Source organism: Odontesthes bonariensis, chromosome 8 (assembly GCF_027942865.1).
Source record: "Odontesthes bonariensis isolate fOdoBon6 chromosome 8, fOdoBon6.hap1, whole genome shotgun sequence".
Lineage (NCBI taxonomy): Eukaryota > Metazoa > Chordata > Actinopteri > Atheriniformes > Atherinopsidae > Odontesthes > Odontesthes bonariensis.
The window spans coordinates 37,944,142-37,962,379 of NC_134513.1; the positions used below are offsets into that span (position 1 = coordinate 37,944,142).

The following is an 18,238-nucleotide window of genomic DNA, read 5'->3' on the forward strand; positions in this document are numbered from 1 at the left end:
TATAAAACTGTGATTTTATGACCGAGATGTTGAAAAACCCATCAATGGGTTGTATAGTGATGATTATGAGTCATCTGACACTCCTTCAGATCTTACACCCAAACATATTCCAACTCAAATCTGGACCAAAGCCTGCATGGTTCTTGTTAGTTCTGGGCTCCTCGTTCAGGTTGGGGCTCAGGTGTGACCTGAATGAGGATGCGTTTTGATTAGATTTAACTGTGCATGGGAGAGCAGAGCACAGAAGCATCCATTCCGATCTCTCTCGCAGAGGCAAACATCTGTTGCACAGTGTGGCTGTATTGTGGCTAGTAATAAGAGCACATTTATATATAAAAAATACCAATACAATGGATGCCAGGAACCCATAAATAATGATCACTCATTCTGCAGGGCCAGGCCTCCAGGGGTCACAGCTAAACAAAAACATCCCATAAAGACAAACACAGCATCACATTCTAATTCAAATGATAGAAAAATGAAAATGAATGAAAGTTAATCATTGATGTGCTGGGGTAGAGTCACCTGCGTCCCAACATGCAGAAAAGCCTTCACTTGCTGCATGGAAGTCACTGCTTTGCGTGTGTGTGTTTGTTTCCTCCCTGCAGCTTCATCCTCGGCCTGCTGACCCCGCGGCTCTGGAGGCTGGAGGCGGACACATTCCTCTGTCCTCCCCCAGGACCCGCTGACAGACGGAGGGAGGGGGCTGCTACTGCTGCACGCATTTAATTAGGAAGAAGAAGAGGCAGCAGGACGGGTCGGGACAGGACAGCGCGCCGCCCCCTCCACACAAGCAGCTCGACGGTTTGGACTTTTTACGCACCGGAGGGCAGATTTTCAGAGCTCTAAAGACCGTCGATGTCTGTGTTTTAGTTTGTATTTGGATTCTCGGTTCTTTGGTTTCGGATGGTGCTGTTGGATCTCCTAAGAACCGTGTGAACAGCAAATCAGCAAAACCGCCTCGAAAAGCGTTCTGAACTCGGCCCGTGAGTGGTGTGTTCGTGTCGCGCAAAGTGAGTGATGATTGATTTGGAAATGTCAGCGCCGCCGCGCGCAGCTCCACACACCCCATCACCCCGGCGGGGCTGAGGAAGGAGGAAAGTAAGAAACCACCTGTTGTGAAAGTTTCCCTAAGTTTCTCACGGATAAACCCGAGCTGCTGACACCGGAACCCGGACGGAGCCGAGCGCACGGGACGGAATGCGCATTTTACGCACGGAGCAGCTCCTGAGAAGAAACTCGTGTGTAATGAGTGATCCCCTCCGCGGTGTTGAGTGTCCGCAGTGAGCATGTTGTCATGGTGTCCCGGGCTCAGATGAGCTGCGTGCCGGAGCTCCGGTCGGGATGGCTCGGGAGGACGCAGTGAGGTGTCTGCGGTGCCTGCTGTACGCGCTCAACCTGCTGTTCTGGGTGAGAGGAGCCGCTGCCGCGTAGATTATTCTACCGACAGATGATCGATCTGGGCAGGAGATACGGGAACAAACCCGGAATCTTTCTCCTTTTGGGATTTTCTCGTGTTTCATGCAGAAAGTTCAGTTCAAAACAATTTGATATGTGAATGTTTTGTTGTAAAGGTGTGTCTGAATATATAATCCTTCACATTTAAGCAACTGAGTTTGATGTGTCATCAGCTACACCATAAATACTAGAAATATGAACATATTCATTTGACCCACAACGTTTCATTTATGTTAAACTGGTATAATTATGTTAAACTATATGGTGTGAACACGTCCGAGTTCACAGGAGTGAAAACATGAATTTTAATCGTTCATTTGGAGGAATTCACATAGAAAGGAACTCCAGCAGAGCAGTTTGAAGTGAAAGTAGGCCACGGAGAGCACGTCTCACATTCTGAGGTGTTATTTGTGGGCGGCAGAAACTGATCCATGTTGTTTATTTCTGCGTGTGTGTGTCCAGCTGATGTCAGCGTGTGTGCTGGGGGTGGCAGCGTGGATCAGAGACTCTCTGAACACCGTCCTGACCCTGACGGCCCACACCAGGTGAGTCCTCCCTGAGCTCAGCTCACACAGGTTTCAGTCTGATCAGCCCACAGTTTGCCTGAGAACATGTTCCAACACCACACTGGTCTGTGTCAGCTCCTGAAGATGATCGTGGATCTACGTGAAAACTGAGTAAAGCGACATAAAGAGTGTAAAACCAGCTCGGTGTTGTCACTCGGTCTGTTTTTGTTGCAAAGTAGATGAATAAAAGAAAGTTTTGGACGATTAATGCAGATATCAGTATGAACAGGCTGAAGGGATACCTTTTAGTTGTTTTTGGTGTTCCTCAGGGATCTGTCCGGGGCTACTGAGGTTACACTGTCTTGATCAGAGAGTCTAGACCTCGTCAGGCTTTGTATCTGCACAAAATCAGCTTTTAAAAGACCATCCCCCCAAAAAATGACCCCAGGAGTTGCTTGATGATGCAGACAACAGATGAGAATATGTGACCGATAAGGTCACAAAGGTGTTGTAACAATATATTTTAGCCCAAATCACCTGATCAGGTGATCAAAAGCAACCCCGGCTGCCTGAATCAGATCCAAACTTCTAGGTTAACCTCAGTCCTACAGGCTGAGTTCCTCTCAGGAACCTCGTCTGGTTCTGGTTCTGCCATCCCTACAAACAGGGCGGCCTCAGTCCAGTCCGTTCTCACTGCTGGTTCCATAATGGTGGACGGTTTGATCCATAAGTGAAACTCTGTGTGTGTTTCAGGCTGGAGGAAGCGGCCATCCTCACATATTCTCCAGCTGTCCATCCCGTCATCATCGCCGTGTGCTGTTTCCTCATCATCGTGGCCATGCTGGGATACTGCGGCACGCTCAGATGTAACCTGCTCCTTCTGTCCTGGGTACGAAGCATCCAACACTTCATGTTCATGCACGTCAGTCAGAAGAAAGTACGGCACAGCTGGTTACAGCCCGTAATATGCCACAATAAAAAGTAAATAGCAACAAGTCATTTAAACCTTATATTTAAAAGAGATTTGTGAAAATGATTCTCTCATTTTGAGCTTCAACATGTTTCAAAAAGATTTGGAAAGGAGCTAGAAGAGTGTGGAGGTCCCACTTTGTTAGAAGGGTTCCTGGGGTTACACCCTAACCCCTACTGGGAGACTTCAAGAATAAAGTCAAAATGTCAAGAGTAAAGATTAAATCATTCAAGATTAAAGTCAAATAACCAAGATCAAATTAAACCAGCATTAGAGCATCAGCATACAAAATAATAATCTGGCAGTAAGGAGTAAGATGTGTGTCTAATGCCTTCGGCATTGGCACCCATAATGAATCCTTCAGAATAAGCTTTAGTAACAAGGAAATTCTCTCTGTTTTAACACATAAACACAGTGTGATCATGGGATGTCCTCCTCTGTTTTCCATCTTACTCTAACAACTATCATGCATGCTCAGAGGTTCATCAGAAAGTCACACTGTAAAAATACATGAAATAAACTTAATAAAAGGGTGATAATGATGGGGTGCGAACAGAGAGGAGTTCAGTAGAAGAAGTAGCATATTTCATCATCCATGGTTCTATGAGAAGCTGAGCTGAATGTTGGGGATGTTCAGACAGGTTTAATGAAAAACAGGTGAGAATCCTGCATGGACTCAGGAAAACATCTGCAAAGTGTTGTCTCAGGAGGAAATGGGTCTGACCAATCAGAAGCTGAGGCCTCCTGAACAGAGAGGACACACCTGAATACGCAGCTGGGTCAGGTCCAGATCAGACCTCAGAGTTCCATCCGAACAGAGGTCGGTCTGTCTCTCTGAGAGCCAGGCCACCTGTCTGCTGTTCCCTGAGTGGGCGGGGCCAGGGGTCCCAGTGTGCCTCAGAGGAGATAAGATTCAGTCAGGCGGTTCACACAGAGAGGATGATGGGAAACAAACAGGAGGGGCTCCCCCACCTGAGGCTCACCTGGGAGATCACATGACAACAAGCCCACCACCTGGCTGACCTGAGTGTGTCTTACATCTGCCTCAGTTTAGGTACTTTACGCCAGTATAACCCTGCCAGTGCAACCTTTTTATACACAGCACCGCTCATTTCAGGGTCCATAATGTGTGTTCCAGGTGTGTGTGGTTACTCAGGTATGTTCCAGGTGTGTGTGGTTGCTCAGGTATGTTCCAGGTGTGTGTGGTTGCTCAGGTATGTTCCAGGTGTGTGTGGTTGCTCAGGTATGTTCCAGGTGTGTGTGGTTACTCAGGTATGTTCCAGGTGTGTGTGGTTGCTCAGGTATGTTCCAGGTGTGTGTGGTTACTCAGGTATGTTCCAGGTGTGTGTGGTTGCTCAGGTATGTTCCAGGTGTGTGTGGTTGCTCAGGTATGTTCCAGGTGTGTGTGGTTGCTCAGGTATGTTCCAGGTGTGTTCCAGGTGTGTGTGGTTGCTCAGGTGTGTTCCAGGTGTGTTCCAGGTGTGTGTGGTTGCTCAGGTGTGTTTCACTGCTTCATCAGTGCAGGGATAAGATTCTGTTGCTGTTCAACATGAGGAGAGAAGCTGTTATGAGACTTAAAAAGCAGAATAAACCATCAGAGACATGGGTCAAACCTTAGGATCACCAACATCGGCTGATGGAAGATCACGAAGAAGAAAGAATGCTCTGGTGAGCTCTGTGATCACAAAGGCACTGGTAGGCCGAGGAAGACCTCCGCTGCTTATGCTTATATTTGTTGGAAATAAAAATAAAAATGTGCAAAGCTTAACAAAATTATCATAATTATTTTGGCGGTCGGTGGCGTAGTGGGTTAAGCAGCCGCCCCACGTACGGAGGCTACAGTCCTCGCTGCAGCTGGCCCCGCCCGGTTCGACTCCCGCACCGAGCGGCCCTGTGCTGCGTGTCTCCCCCTCTCTCTGCCCCCTGCTTCCTGTCTCTCTCCAACTGTCCTATCATTAAAGGCATAAAAAGCCCAAAACAATACTTTAAAAAAAAAAAACAATTATTATCATTTTTCTTATCATCTAATTTAAAAAAAGATTGCACCTTACATTTGAATATGTTTTAATTTAATTTAAAACTCTTCATGAGATATTTTTCAGCATCTTATTCTTTTAAAGATTGACTCATATAATAATAATAATACATTTTATTTATAACGCACTTTACATTTACAATAAAATCTCAAAGTGCTATATAATATATATATATACAGGGCTCTCAAGTTTTCAAGTTTGCTTGGAGTGAGATTCGGGCGGGGCAGGGGCCGGGCCATGTGCGTGGGGGGGTTTCTTTCGGGGTTTTTTTGGGGGGGGGGTCCCTTGCAGTATTCCATCGCCATAAACTAGCTACTTAAAGAACAAAGAAATTGTTTTATTTATACCAAAATCACAAATCTTCACTTTTACACTAAATTCTGCTATATTTTAAAATAAATTGTTTTAGGTATGCAAAGTCTTAACAAACAAAAAAACAGACAAATTAAATTAAGAAAAACAAACATAACCCCAAATGGGCCCCTTGAGCAGTCCCTCTCTGTGTGTGTTTGTTTATGAGTGTTGTAAGTGTTTGTGGCAGATTTTGATGCTTGATGACTGATATTGGGGGCTCCCATTTAAAGCACTGTGGCTCAATGTCAGCCATTTTCAGTCATGATGGATGACAGAGTTCCATTCAGAAACAATGTGTTCCTGGTCTTGGTTTTATTGAGCCCCACCATGGAAAAAACCCTCTCTGCATCAGCATTTCAGTGTGGCAGAACTAATACCAGTTTGGCAATTGTAGATAGCCTTATTGGGAATCTGCTCATACCAGTCACCTTTGAAAAAAATTAACCACGGAAGCCTAATTACACTCCTACATATTTTTCATTTTTCATTAAGTTGCTCATGTCAAAGGGTGTGTGCTGAATATTTAGGCCTACTACTCCAACGAACACTTTAATCGGCAGGTATTGGTCTTTTACAAAGAGTAGGAAAACTATAGTAACTAATAAAAGATTCAAATAAATGAAGATATGACCTGCTGATGATCCTGACGGTTCTCTTCCACCTCCAGCTCGTCTACAACTTCTGCACGCATTCAGAGCATAATAGGCTATGTCCGCTGTGCATTCATGGGACGCGTGCTTGCAGCTGAAAGCTATTTCACACCCGGCAACAAGAAATTCTGTTTTCTGATTGGCTGAGAAATTCTATTTTGTGATTTGCCGATGGGTTGCTAAATCAAGACAGCTGTACCAGAGCTATTCTGAGCTGTAGGAGCGCACAGTAACCTGCCATTGACTCGTTTATAGTATCGGCCATTAGAATTTCTGTGCGACGAAGTTGATCATTTCTCAGCGTGAGAAATGGCATGTGTGGCGTGTGAGCGTGTGAACTTGTTGAAATGCGTGTGTCTCACGCTCATTGCGTGAGACTTGAGAGCCCTGTATATATAAGTGCATATGATGTTCTCACCATCATTTTGAGTTTTGAGTTCAGATGAGATTTACATCGTAGGGACTCTTATGGATGCTCGGGAAAATTGAACGAGCCTTTAAAGCTATGGTAGGTAATCCTAGAGAGCTAGCAAGAGAGCTAGCAAGAGAGCTAGCAAGAGAGCTAGCAAGAGAGCTAGCAAGATTCGAAAGTGGCCCCTCCTCTAAGCTCCACCCCCCCCTCCCCATTCCGTCAGTGCTTCATCCAAAGCCGGTAGAACCGCGTGCGCGCGCAGAGCAGGGAGCCAACAGAGGGGGGCGTAGGCAGAAAGCGCAGAGGCATCTGATTGGTTTTTTGTAGGCGCTCCAATCCGAGATCAGGGGCGCTTTTTCTCAGTCCTGCAGCTGCCACAGAGGTCTGATTATTTTCGTCCCTTTTTCTAAATACATCTTGTATAGATTTCTCTCAGGATAGACGGACCATTTCACCCAGTATTACAAAATGTGTTTCTGAACAGGATTACTAACCATAGCTTTAAGGGGATAAGATGAAAAGCAGCGCCCCCTGCAGGCTGCAGTTTTCATCACAATGACGATATTTTGTTTTTGTTTGTGTGTCACTTACGTTCTGACTGCTCTTTGTTTACGGCAGCTTCTCCTGTTCTGCTCATAGCGTTTAGCTTGTTTCCTGGAACTGTCTTCAACCTCAGGATGACAGATTTGTAATTGTAAATTTCATTGAACAGGTACATTTGATTTGTTCACAGAAGTTAGAGCTCCACATGGTCAGACTTTTTGAACTCTGTCCTCGTCTGTGTTTCAGTACTTTGGCAGTCTGTTGGTGATCTTCTGTGTGGAGTTGGCCAGTGCTGTGTGGACGTATGACGAGGTGAGAAACACGGCTTTACCAACCTTCAACCAACAAACTAAAACATTAAATGAAACGTTTATTTAAACTTTTAAACATTTCAATTCTCCTTCCTTTTTTGTTCTTTTTTTTACACAATTTTACAGATGAAATCTAAAACATTTCCTTTTAAACTTTGGACAACCTTGAAAATGAAAGTTTCTGTGAGTTTCATTTTAATTTAAAACTAAAACTCTGTGATTATTGTGGCTTCAGAGCAGTTTGTATGACAACCTCTTTAAATAAACAGTAATTCAGCGCTTCAGATAAGAGTCACATTTGAACCAAACAGTTTAAGTGACTGTCTGAGTTACGGGAACGGAGCTCCATTGAGGTTCACGTATCTTTCTCCGGTTGTGTTATCATCACAGATATGAGCGTTATTGTGACATTGCAGGTCTGGCCAACATGTTTTTCTATATGACCAAACTGACAGATAACACCCCAAGGTCTGCCCACATGACAGATGAACTGGAAGACAGAAATATAGTGTGCTCAGAGAAGAACTTGCTCTGCTCCACAAGCTTGAATGATAGCATGTTCCTAACTTCTGTTGACAAACAGCTGATGGTTAACTGTTTTGGATTTTACACATTCAGATCCTTCAGAAATGCCAATCATAAAAAGCAGACTGTATTTAAGATAAACTGGAACATTTTAAGTTTTTGTGAATCTTTTTGTGAGCGTGTTTGTTCAGCACATATATATCCCGGACAAGCCCCCAATTGTGATGAAATGGCTCAAAATCCATGATAAAAGGAGAGACGTAAGTTGAAAGGAAATAATAAAATGGGAGTTTTATTGGAGGAACATCTCAGTTACTCCTGGGTTTCATTTGTGGGCCAGTCTGAGATGGTCCACGGGCTGCCTCTGGTCCTCAGATAGGATCTTTCCCATGTGTGGTTTAAAGGTGACATATTGTGTCCCTTTTAACAATTTAATGCTGCTGTCCGAAGTATTTTTGAGATGTATGACACAGGTTTTAGACAAAATACCTGTTAGTTTACGCACACTGGCTCTTATGGCCCTATTTTAACACATCTCCTTTGAACAGTCTGTGGAGGGCCAGGGGCTGAGAAAGTGCTAGACCCCGCCTTTCTGGTGAGGTCAGCAACTACCAAAAACCCTCAAGCTCTACATATAGATATAGATAGTTACTCTATTGATCCCACAGCAAAATAGTTTAGCAGTGTAACTGCGAGTTAGCAGCAGATGGTAGCAAACAATGCTTTCTCATCAACAGTGATGGACCAAGCCGGAGATGTAACTCGTAGTAATGCATGTGTACCGTTAATTACTGCGTTTAAACATTTTGGATATATTAACCTCATTAAACGGTTGATTAAAAGGTAGACCTCCATCTTTATCAGAAACATGCCGATAATGTAACGTTAGCACACCGAGAGCGGTACACGGCGTTCAGCGTAGCAGCGAGAGTGAGGTGTGTTGGAAACACAACTTATCCGCACAGCTGCAGGTTGATGAGTTACAGAACGGAACCGTTCAGCTAGAAAGCTTCAGCTAACAAAGTAATGTGGGAATAATGATGTTCAGCTTTCAGAAAGGAACAGCAATAACTCCTTAGAAGCTGGTGTACGTCACCTTCATTAGCTAAGTTGTTAGCGTTAGCTGCTGCTAAATGAGCAGCAATAACTCCTTAGAAGCTGGTGTACGTCATCTTCATTAGCTAAGCTGTTAGCGTTAGCTGCTGCTAAAGGAACAGCAATAACTCCTTAGAAGCTGGTGTACGTCATCTTCATTAGCTAAGCTGTTAGCGTTAGCTGCTGCTAAAGGAGCAGCAATAACTCCTTAGAAGCTGGTGTACGTCACCTTCATTAGCTAAGCTGTTAGCATTAGCTGCTGCTAAAGGAACAGCAATGACTCCTTAGAAGCTGGTGTACGTCACCTTCATTAGCTAAGCCATTAGCGTTAGCTTCTGCTTAAGGAACAGCAATGACTCCTTAGAAGCTGGTGTACGTCCCCTTCATTAGCTAAGCTGTTAGCGTTAGCTGCTGCTAAAGGAACAGCAATAACTCCTTAGGAGCTGGTGTACGTCACCTTCATTAGCTAAGCTGTTAGCGTTAGCTGCTAAAGGAACAGCAATAACTCCTTAGAAGCTGGTGTACGTCCCCTTCATTAGCTAAGCTGTTAGCGTCAGCTGCTGCTAAAGGAGAAAATAACTCAATAAATAAACCATGAGGAGTTATTTCTCAGATGCTTCCATTTCCCTGCTCTGAAGTTCAGGCTCTGAGAGCTGGAACTGATCCCTCTCTGTGGCTCAGCTTCTTCAGTCCAGCATTGAACTGGACCAAGTTGTTAAAACAGTGGGATGAAAAGTGGCTGCTGCACATCCACAGTCTGTAGCTAACTCTGCTGGAACATTAGCCTCAGATAGAGTTTATCCACTGGGCTCTGATATCCTCTGAGGCTGTAGCTGGATGGAAGATGCATGCTCCTCAGTGCAGCTGACAGCAGAACATTTCCACCAGGAGCTGGCTTCATCCGTCCAGCAGGGTGGATGTGAGGGGGCGGGGTTTAGCAGGAACAGGAAGAAGGAGTTTTACACCTGCTGGTGACTTCAGACGCCCTGATATATGCTCCCAGGAACAGGAAGGAGTTTTACACCTGCTGGTGACCTCAGACGCCCTGATATATGCTCCCAGGAACAGGAAGAAGGAGTTTTACACCTGCTGGTGACTTCAGACGCCCTGATATATGCTCCCAGGAACAGGAAGAAGGAGTTTTACACCTGCTGGTGACCTCAGACGCCCTGATATATGCTCCCAGGAACAGGAAGAAGGAGTTTTACACCTGCTGGTGACCTCAGACGCCCTGATATATGCTCCCAGGAACAGGAAGAAGGAGTTTTAAACCTGCTGGTGACCTCAGACGCCCTGATATATGCTCCCAGGAACAGGAAGAAGGAGTTTTAAACCTGCTGGTGACTTCAGACGCCCTGATATATGCTCCCAGGAACAGGAAGAAGGAGTTTTACACCTGCTGGTGACCTCAGACGCCCTGATATATGCTCCCAGGAACAGGAAGAAGGAGTTTTAAACCTGCTGGTGACTTCAGACGCCCTGATATATGCTCCCAGGAACAGGAAGAAGGAGTTTTACACCTGCTGGTGACCTCAGACGCCCTGATATATGCTCCCAGGAACAGGAAGAAGGAGTTTTACACCTGCTGGTGACTTCAGGCGCCCTGATATATGCTCCCAGGAACAGGAAGAAGGAGTTTTACACCTGCTGGTGACCTCAGACGCCCTGATATATGCTCCCAGGAACAGGAAGAAGGAGTTTTACACCTGCTGGTGACTTCAGACGCCCTGAGATATGCTCCCAGGAACAGGAAGAAGGAGTTTTACACCTGCTGGTGACTTCAGACGCCCTGATATATGCTCCCAGGAACCGGAAGAAGGAGTTTTACACCTGCTGGTGACTTCAGACGCCCTGATATATGCTCCCAGGAACAGGAAGAAGGAGTTTTACACCTGCTGGTGACTTCAGACGCCCTGATATATGCTCCCAGGAACAGGAAGAAGGAGTTTTACACTTGCTGGTGACCTCAGACGCCCTGATATATGCTCCCAGGAACAGGAAGAAGGAGTTTTACACCTGCTGGTGACTTCAGACACCCTGATATATGCTCCCAGGAACAGGAAGAAGGAGTTTTACACCTGCTGGTGACTTCAGGCGCCCTGATATATGCTCCCAGGAACAGGAAGAAGGAGTTTTACACCTGCTGGTGACCTCAGACGCCCTGATATATGCTCCCAGGAACAGGAAGAAGGAGTTTTACACCTGCTGGTGACTTCAGACACCCTGATATATGCTCCCAGGAACAGGAAGAAGGAGTTTTACACCTGCTGGTGACCTCAGACGCCCTGATATATGCTCCCAGGAACAGGAAGAAGGAGTTTTACACCTGCTGGTGACTTCAGACGCCCTGATATATGCTCCCAGGAACAGGAAGAAGGAGTTTTACACCTGCTGGTGACTTCAGACGCCCTGATATATGCTCCCAGGAACAGGAAGAAGGAGTTTTACACCTGCTGGTGACCTCAGACGCCCTGATATATGCTCCCAGGAACAGGAAGAAGGAGTTTTACACCTGCTGGTGACTTCAGGCGCCCTGATATATGCTCCCAGGAACAGGAAGAAGGAGTTTTACACCTGCTGGTGACCTCAGACGCCCTGATATATGCTCCCAGGAACAGGAAGAAGGAGTTTTACACCTGCTGGTGACTTCAGACGCCCTGAGATATGCTCCCAGGAACAGGAAGAAGGAGTTTTACACCTGCTGGTGACTTCAGACGCCCTGATATATGCTCCCAGGAACCGGAAGAAGGAGTTTTACACCTGCTGGTGACTTCAGACGCCCTGATATATGCTCCCAGGAACAGGAAGAAGGAGTTTTACACCTGCTGGTGACTTCAGACGCCCTGATATATGCTCCCAGGAACAGGAAGAAGGAGTTTTACACTTGCTGGTGACCTCAGACGCCCTGATATATGCTCCCAGGAACAGGAAGAAGGAGTTTTACACCTGCTGGTGACTTCAGACACCCTGATATATGCTCCCAGGAACAGGAAGAAGGAGTTTTACACCTGCTGGTGACCTCAGACGCCCTGATATATGCTCCCAGGAACAGGAAGAAGGAGTTTTACACCTGCTGGTGACTTCAGACGCCCTGATATATGCTCCCAGGAACAGGAAGAAGGAGTTTTACACCTGCTGGTGACTTCAGACGCCCTGATATATGCTCCCAGGAACAGGAAGAAGGAGTTTTACACCTGCTGGTGACCTCAGACGCCCTGATATATGCTCCCAGGAACAGGAAGAAGGAGTTTTACACCTGCTGGTGACCTCAGACGCCCTGATATATGCTCCCAGGAACAGGAAGAAGGAGTTTTACACCTGCTGGTGACTTCAGACGCCCTGATATATGCTCCCAGGAACAGGAAGGAGTTTTACACCTGCTGGTGACTTCAGACGCCCTGATATATGCTCCCAGGAACAGGAAGAAGGAGTTTTACACCTGCTGGTGACTTCAGACGCCCTGATATATGCTCCCAGGAACAGGAAGAAGGAGTTTTACACCTGCTGGTGACTTCAGACGCCCTGATATATGCTCCCAGGAACAGGAAGAAGGAGTTTTACACCTGCTGGTGACTTCAGACGCCCTGATATATGCTCCCAGGAACAGGAAGAAGGAGTTTTACACCTGCTGGTGACTTCAGACGCCCTGATATATGCTCCCAGGAACGAGAAAAAGGAGTTTTACACCTGCTGGTGACCTCAGACGCCCTGATATATGCTCCCAGGAACAGGAAGAAGGAGTTTTGTTAAACAGAGTTTAACTAGTGTTTTTTTTCTATGATCAATGTAATTAAATCACTTTACACCACTGGACCACCGTCACAGAAGGTTCTTCTCATGCAGGGACTCATTTTGAAGCAGCAGCTAAAAACGACCCCATGAACATATGAAATATAATCAGCAACAGTTTCTGCAGTCAGGGAACAAAAAGGAGGAGAGACTTCCTTTAAGAGTTCTACCAACTAATAAAAGCTCCTGTCGTCTAATTTGACCGTAACAATGCACTGTTCCTCCATGTTTACCGGCACATTGACTGAAACTACCTTTCTGCCTCCATATGTGACACCAGGGAAGTAGAAAGTATCAAATATAAAATCTAAGCTATTATATGCATATATGTATTGGTATAAACTGATGATTTTTTCTCTCCTTCTTAGATTATTAGAACATTTTCCAGTGAGTGTTATCATCTGAATTACAACTGCATCCATGAACATGGCGTCTCATTGCCTTGTGAAACCTTTTTATCTTCTGCTTCTTTGACATATTTGCTCCTTTTTGTGAGGATGCTGATGTTTCGTTGAAGCACCTACTCCAACCCGACTCTCCCTTCGAGCTTTCGCTGTGACAGACAGAGTGAATATTTTGTGCCGTCCGGTTGTGATGTTGTGTTACGAGCAGCTGTAGTGTTCACAAATATTCAGCTGCTGATAGAAACCGAAGGCACAGACACGACTCGGCTCTAAGAATAACCAGAAATGTCAGACATGTCCGGCTCGTTGCTGCTCTCAGATCAGCTCATCTTTCAGCTTCAGAAACTCCCATCACAGCAACAGGAAGGCACCTGAAGAGCAGAGCTCTCTGGACAGAGTGACAGAGTACTTTTACTGTCTGCTGCGCCTGATATGCACACAGGACCAACTGGGATCTGTTTAAGGAGCACATATTTACCCATGCAGTTCTATTTGAACTTTCTGCAGAGGGACTGTGGGTCTGGGAGCTAACCTCACCTGCCTGCCGCAGGTTGTAGCTCCTTATCAGCAGAGAGCGCACACACCTGGACACCTGGCTGTTTATTACTGTGGGGGTGGTGCTGGGGGGCATCAGGTCAGACCTCTGACGGCAGAGACTGAAAACTCAGAGGAGATGCTGAAACAAAACAACCTGTTCAGTGCATCTGTAAAGCACCTGTTTTATTTATAGGATGTAATATGAAAATTAACAATATTAAACATAAATGCTGCCACGTGATGCATCGTGCCAGCGTTGGCTTGAATGGAGTTACAGCTCTTGATATATTCAGGCAGAGATGCCCTAAAGCAGTGAGGAACCGATATTCTTCTGGATTTTATAGATTCCTCTGAGTGAAAGTTAATCAATTTAACAGAGGAGGGGCTACACATGTTTAAAAACAGAAAGGGATGCTTCTCCACCATCTTACGGTGGTGGTATGTCAGAGGTTGTTTCGTTGTTATTAAGATTCCTGGTTTGATTTCACCAGTTTGGGATAAAAATGGGAAAGAATCATGAATGTCTTGGCAGCATCCACAGAGAAACTGCCTCGAATGTGGATAAAGTCAGGTTTTCTATCTGTGACTTAAAGCTGAGTCCAGGATTACACTAAGATATTTAAACTCACTAACTACGTAAATCTTCTTATTCTTCATGAAAGTTTCAGCCCTGACTGTTTGGTTTGGAGGAAACGGCACCTTGAGTTTGGCTGATGTTCAGGTTAAGGCTGTTTGAGCTGCTCTGTAGTCCCTCCCACCTGTGGTCCTAACACCCTGAGGGAGGTCGACCCATTGATGTGGACACTAAATAGCTGGCGGCATAGCACAGTACCTGGTGGAACACCTACTACACAAAACTCTTTGCATCAGTCATCTCACCCGGGTTTCTGACATGTGTGTGTGTGTGTGTGCGTGTGTGTGTGTGTGTGTGTGTGTGTGTGTATGTGCGTGCGTGTGCATTTGCGTGTGTGTGTGCGCGTGCGTGTGCATGTGTCCAGCCCTCAGTGCAGCGCTCTGACATGATCAGTCTGAAGTCTCGGATGCCAAACTACGGCCTGCAGCGTTACCAGTGGCTCACACACACCTGGAACAGCTTCCAGACGGAGGTAACACACACCCCCATACACACAGATGTGATGTGGTCATGTGACCCGTGTGTTTACCTGTGATCACCTGCTCACAGTTCAAATGCTGCGGGGTGATCTACTTCACTGACTGGCTGGAGATGACAGAGATGGAGTGGCCGCCTGACTCCTGCTGCACCAATCAGTATCCAGGCTGCGCTCGCCACGCCCACTACCATGACCTCACCGACCTTCACCAAGAGGTGAGACCCACTCCCCGCCAGTTTGAGCTTTTAGTCTCTAACATTTTTTAGATAAACTTCATATGAAACTGTAAGGTGCCGCAGATGCCCCTCCCCTTCCTGTTCTTCTTCTTCTTCTCTCATTTCCTGCAGCCCTGCCTCACATCATATCAGGAGTAAACACTTCAGTTTCCTGTCTGTGTGTTTCAGGGCTGTGGTCCAAAGATCTACAGCTTCATTCGTGGGACGAAGCTGCTGCAGGTTTTGCGTTTCCTGGGCGTGTCCATCGGCGTGGCTCAGATCCTGGCTATGGCGCTCACGCTCACACTGCTCTGGGCGCTTTATTACGGACAAAAGTCTCCAGAGCTGGACTCGCAGACCACCCCTGCACCGCCGGAGGACTGTACGCCGGTCACAGCCACCAGCGAAACCTGGGCCGACGCTGCAAAGTCAGGCTGCAGCCGCATCATTAAAGGCCGTCCCAGCGAGCCGAAGCCACACCAGCTGGAGATGGAGCGGCTTCACGCTGTGCCCTGAAGACTCAGCTTTATTCTGCCAGCTTTCAACAACAGCAGTGAATTCTAATCCCTAACAAACATCTGATTTACAGTTTCCATGAGTATCAGACCTACGTCCTACGGTTGCTGACTCCTCCCACAAAGCCTCCTCTTCTCTGATTGGTCACCTTTGGTGGCCTGAGCAGGCACCACCCACCAAACCACAGCCTGTCACTGGATGCATGAGTAGCACCTGCCCCCCAGTGCAGGACGAGTTATAAATGTTATAAACTTTTCTCCTGACTGTTAGCATAGAAACAGCTGGACTGCCGTCCAAAATATAAGATAATAATACCTTACAACACTGTATGGTTGTGTTACACTTCCTTCAGTTTAACTTCAGATAACTAACTGAGAGCACCTTTAACACAAATTAGACTTCAAATACAACAAACAACATACATTACTGATGCAAAATCAATGGTAGCTTCCATCGTGCAGAGATCCGATAAAAGCAGGAGCTGGACTGGATCAGAAGAGCGTCTCCTTTGTTTCTCAGATATAAAACCAGTGAGTTAAGGGTTCCTGATGGACAGAACTATGAGAATTACACCAGAGTTTGAGCAAACCTGGAGAAAAGCAGGGGATGAGCTGGGTGACGCGGTACGAAGAGAAAAGGTTGTTGATCCGTGACATCCTGAACTCTAAAGGAAACCAGGTCAGATGGTGGTCCTGTGAAAGGAAAAAACCACTGCTAACTTTCTGATGATGCAGAGAAAGGTTCACGTCACAGGATGTTACGTCTGGATCCTAATTATTTATGTGTTGACCAAAGAGCTTCACAGAGTCCAGTCATATAAAAAGTGTTATACTGTATATGAGAACGTATGCATGGTGTTAGATATTTAATCTTTGTCTCACAGTTATTGCTTTAATAAATTTGTCTTGAATAAAAACAAAGACACGACTGGCTTCCTTTGGAACAGTAACTCCTGAGTATGGTGTAGCAGTCGTGTTTTATATTTATATTTATTTGATCTGAATGGAATTTATGCTAAAACAAACACGACTGTAAAGTCCAGAGACCTGGAGGTGCAACACTGGTGTTTAATCCTGACAGTTAACCCCCATTTTCTTTCTTTTTACCACAAAAGACATTTTGTTTCTTGAACTCTTACAATGAAACTAATGTTAAAGAAAATGTTATGGTGTTGTCCTTCGTGCTTTCAAGCAGCCCATCAAACATTCACCAATAGAATCTTTGGGGTTTGGGTACATATACAGAACAGTGCCCTTTGTTCCCATTTCTTTAGCTGCATGTGTGAAAAACAGCAAAGATAACACAGTCTGACAGACAGAAAACAGGATTTCTGCAGCAACAAGGTGATTCCCAAAGAGCTGTTAGCTGAAAACTTGGCATATCTCAGCATGGTGTGCAGTGTGTCCTTAAAACATTTGAGGAAACTGGACAAGTGGAGGACAGAAGAAGAAGTGTCAGGCCTAAAGAACTATCTCCAGCAGATGAACAGCATCTGAAAGTGATGTCCTTAAGAAAGAGGAAAACATCCAGCAAAGACCTGACACAGGAGCTGAGAGATGCATCTGGACCTTCAGCTGATCCATCTGCTGTTGGCCCAAGCCTCATCAGAAATGGGCTCCATGGAAGGGTGGCTGTCAGGAAGCCGTTCTTCAGGAAGGGAAACAGGGAGAAAAGGCTGAGCTGTGCCAAAGGACACAAGAAGTGGGCTGAAAATCAGTGGCAGCAGGTCTGATGGAGGGATGAATCCTCCCCAGAGCCCGGAGCTCAACATTACTGAAGCAGTGTGGGATCATGTTGGCAGAGAACGCAACAAAAGGCAGCCCACATCCAAAGAAGAGCTTTGGGATGTCCTTCAAGAAGCCTGGAGAACTATTCCTGAAGACTCCTTAAAGAAAGGACAGAAAGCTCGTCTGAGAGGGTTCAGGCTGTGCTGGAGGAGAAAGGAGCTCAGAGCAGATATTCACTTTAAAGCTGCTCAGAACTGAACTAACTCTGCTTCTGACTCAGATTCTGGGTTTATGTTCATGTTGGAACATGTTTCAGTGAATCTCTGCAGCTGTTACCATGGAAACATCTGCATCTATTTACTTTAAAGCTGCTCAGAACTGAACTAACTCTGGTTCTGACTCAGATTCTGGGTTTATGTTCATGTTGGAACATGTTTCAGTGAATCTCTGTAGCTGTTACCATGGAAACATCTCCATATATTCACTTTAAAGCTGCTCAGAACTGAACTAACTCTGGTTCTGCCTCAGATTCTGGGTTTATGTTCATGTTGGAACATGTTTCAGTGAATCTCTGCAGCTGTTACCATGGAAACATCTGCAGATATTCACTTTAAAGCTGCTCAGAACTGAACTAACTCTGGTTCTGACTCAGATTCTGGGTTTATGTTCATGTTGGAACATGTTTCAGTAAATCTCTGCAGCTGTTACCATGGAAACATCTGCAGATATTCACTTTAAAGCTGCTCAGAACTGAAATAACTCTGGTTCTGCCTCAGATTCTGGGTTTATGTTCATGTTGGAACATGTTTCAGTGAATCTCTTCAGCTGTTACCATGGAAACATCTGCAGATATTCACTTTAAAGCTGCTCAGAACTGAACTAACTCTGGTTCTGCCTCAGATTCTGGGTTTATGTTCATGTTGGAACATGTTTCAGTGAATCTCTGCAGCTGTTACCATGGAAATATCTGCAGATATTCACTTTAAAGCTGCTCAGAACTGAACTAACTCTGGTTCTGCCTCAGATTCTGGGTTTATGTTCATGTTGGAACATGTTTCAGTAAATCTCTGCAGCTGTT

General features: G+C 45.6%; 1 protein-coding gene across 1 annotated transcript; it reads left to right on the forward strand.

The window, feature by feature from the left end:
- The first annotated feature begins 664 nt into the window (after positions 1 to 664).
- tspan12 (tetraspanin 12) lies at positions 665 to 16,343 on the forward strand. The gene is made up of 7 exons (XM_075472579.1): positions 665 to 1,410; positions 1,921 to 2,003; positions 2,718 to 2,853; positions 7,176 to 7,241; positions 14,589 to 14,696; positions 14,774 to 14,917; positions 15,107 to 16,343. Exons 1-7 carry the CDS (start codon positions 1,345 to 1,347, stop codon positions 15,431 to 15,433), a joined length of 930 nt encoding a protein of 309 aa, XP_075328694.1. The 5' UTR covers positions 665 to 1,344; the 3' UTR covers positions 15,434 to 16,343.
- The last annotated feature ends 1,895 nt before the right edge of the window (positions 16,344 to 18,238 follow it).

Bases quoted from the DNA above. Each gene is read 5' to 3' on its own strand.
- tspan12 (XM_075472579.1), top strand. From the start codon at position 1,345: ATGGCTCGGGAGGACGCAGTGAGGTGTCTGCGGTGCCTGCTGTACGCG. The intron at 2,004-2,717 runs GTGAGTCCTCCC...TGTGTGTTTCAG, and splicing joins ACCCTGACGGCCCACACCAG to GCTGGAGGAAGCGGCCATCC. The intron at 14,697-14,773 runs GTAACACACACC...ACCTGCTCACAG, and splicing joins GGAACAGCTTCCAGACGGAG to TTCAAATGCTGCGGGGTGAT.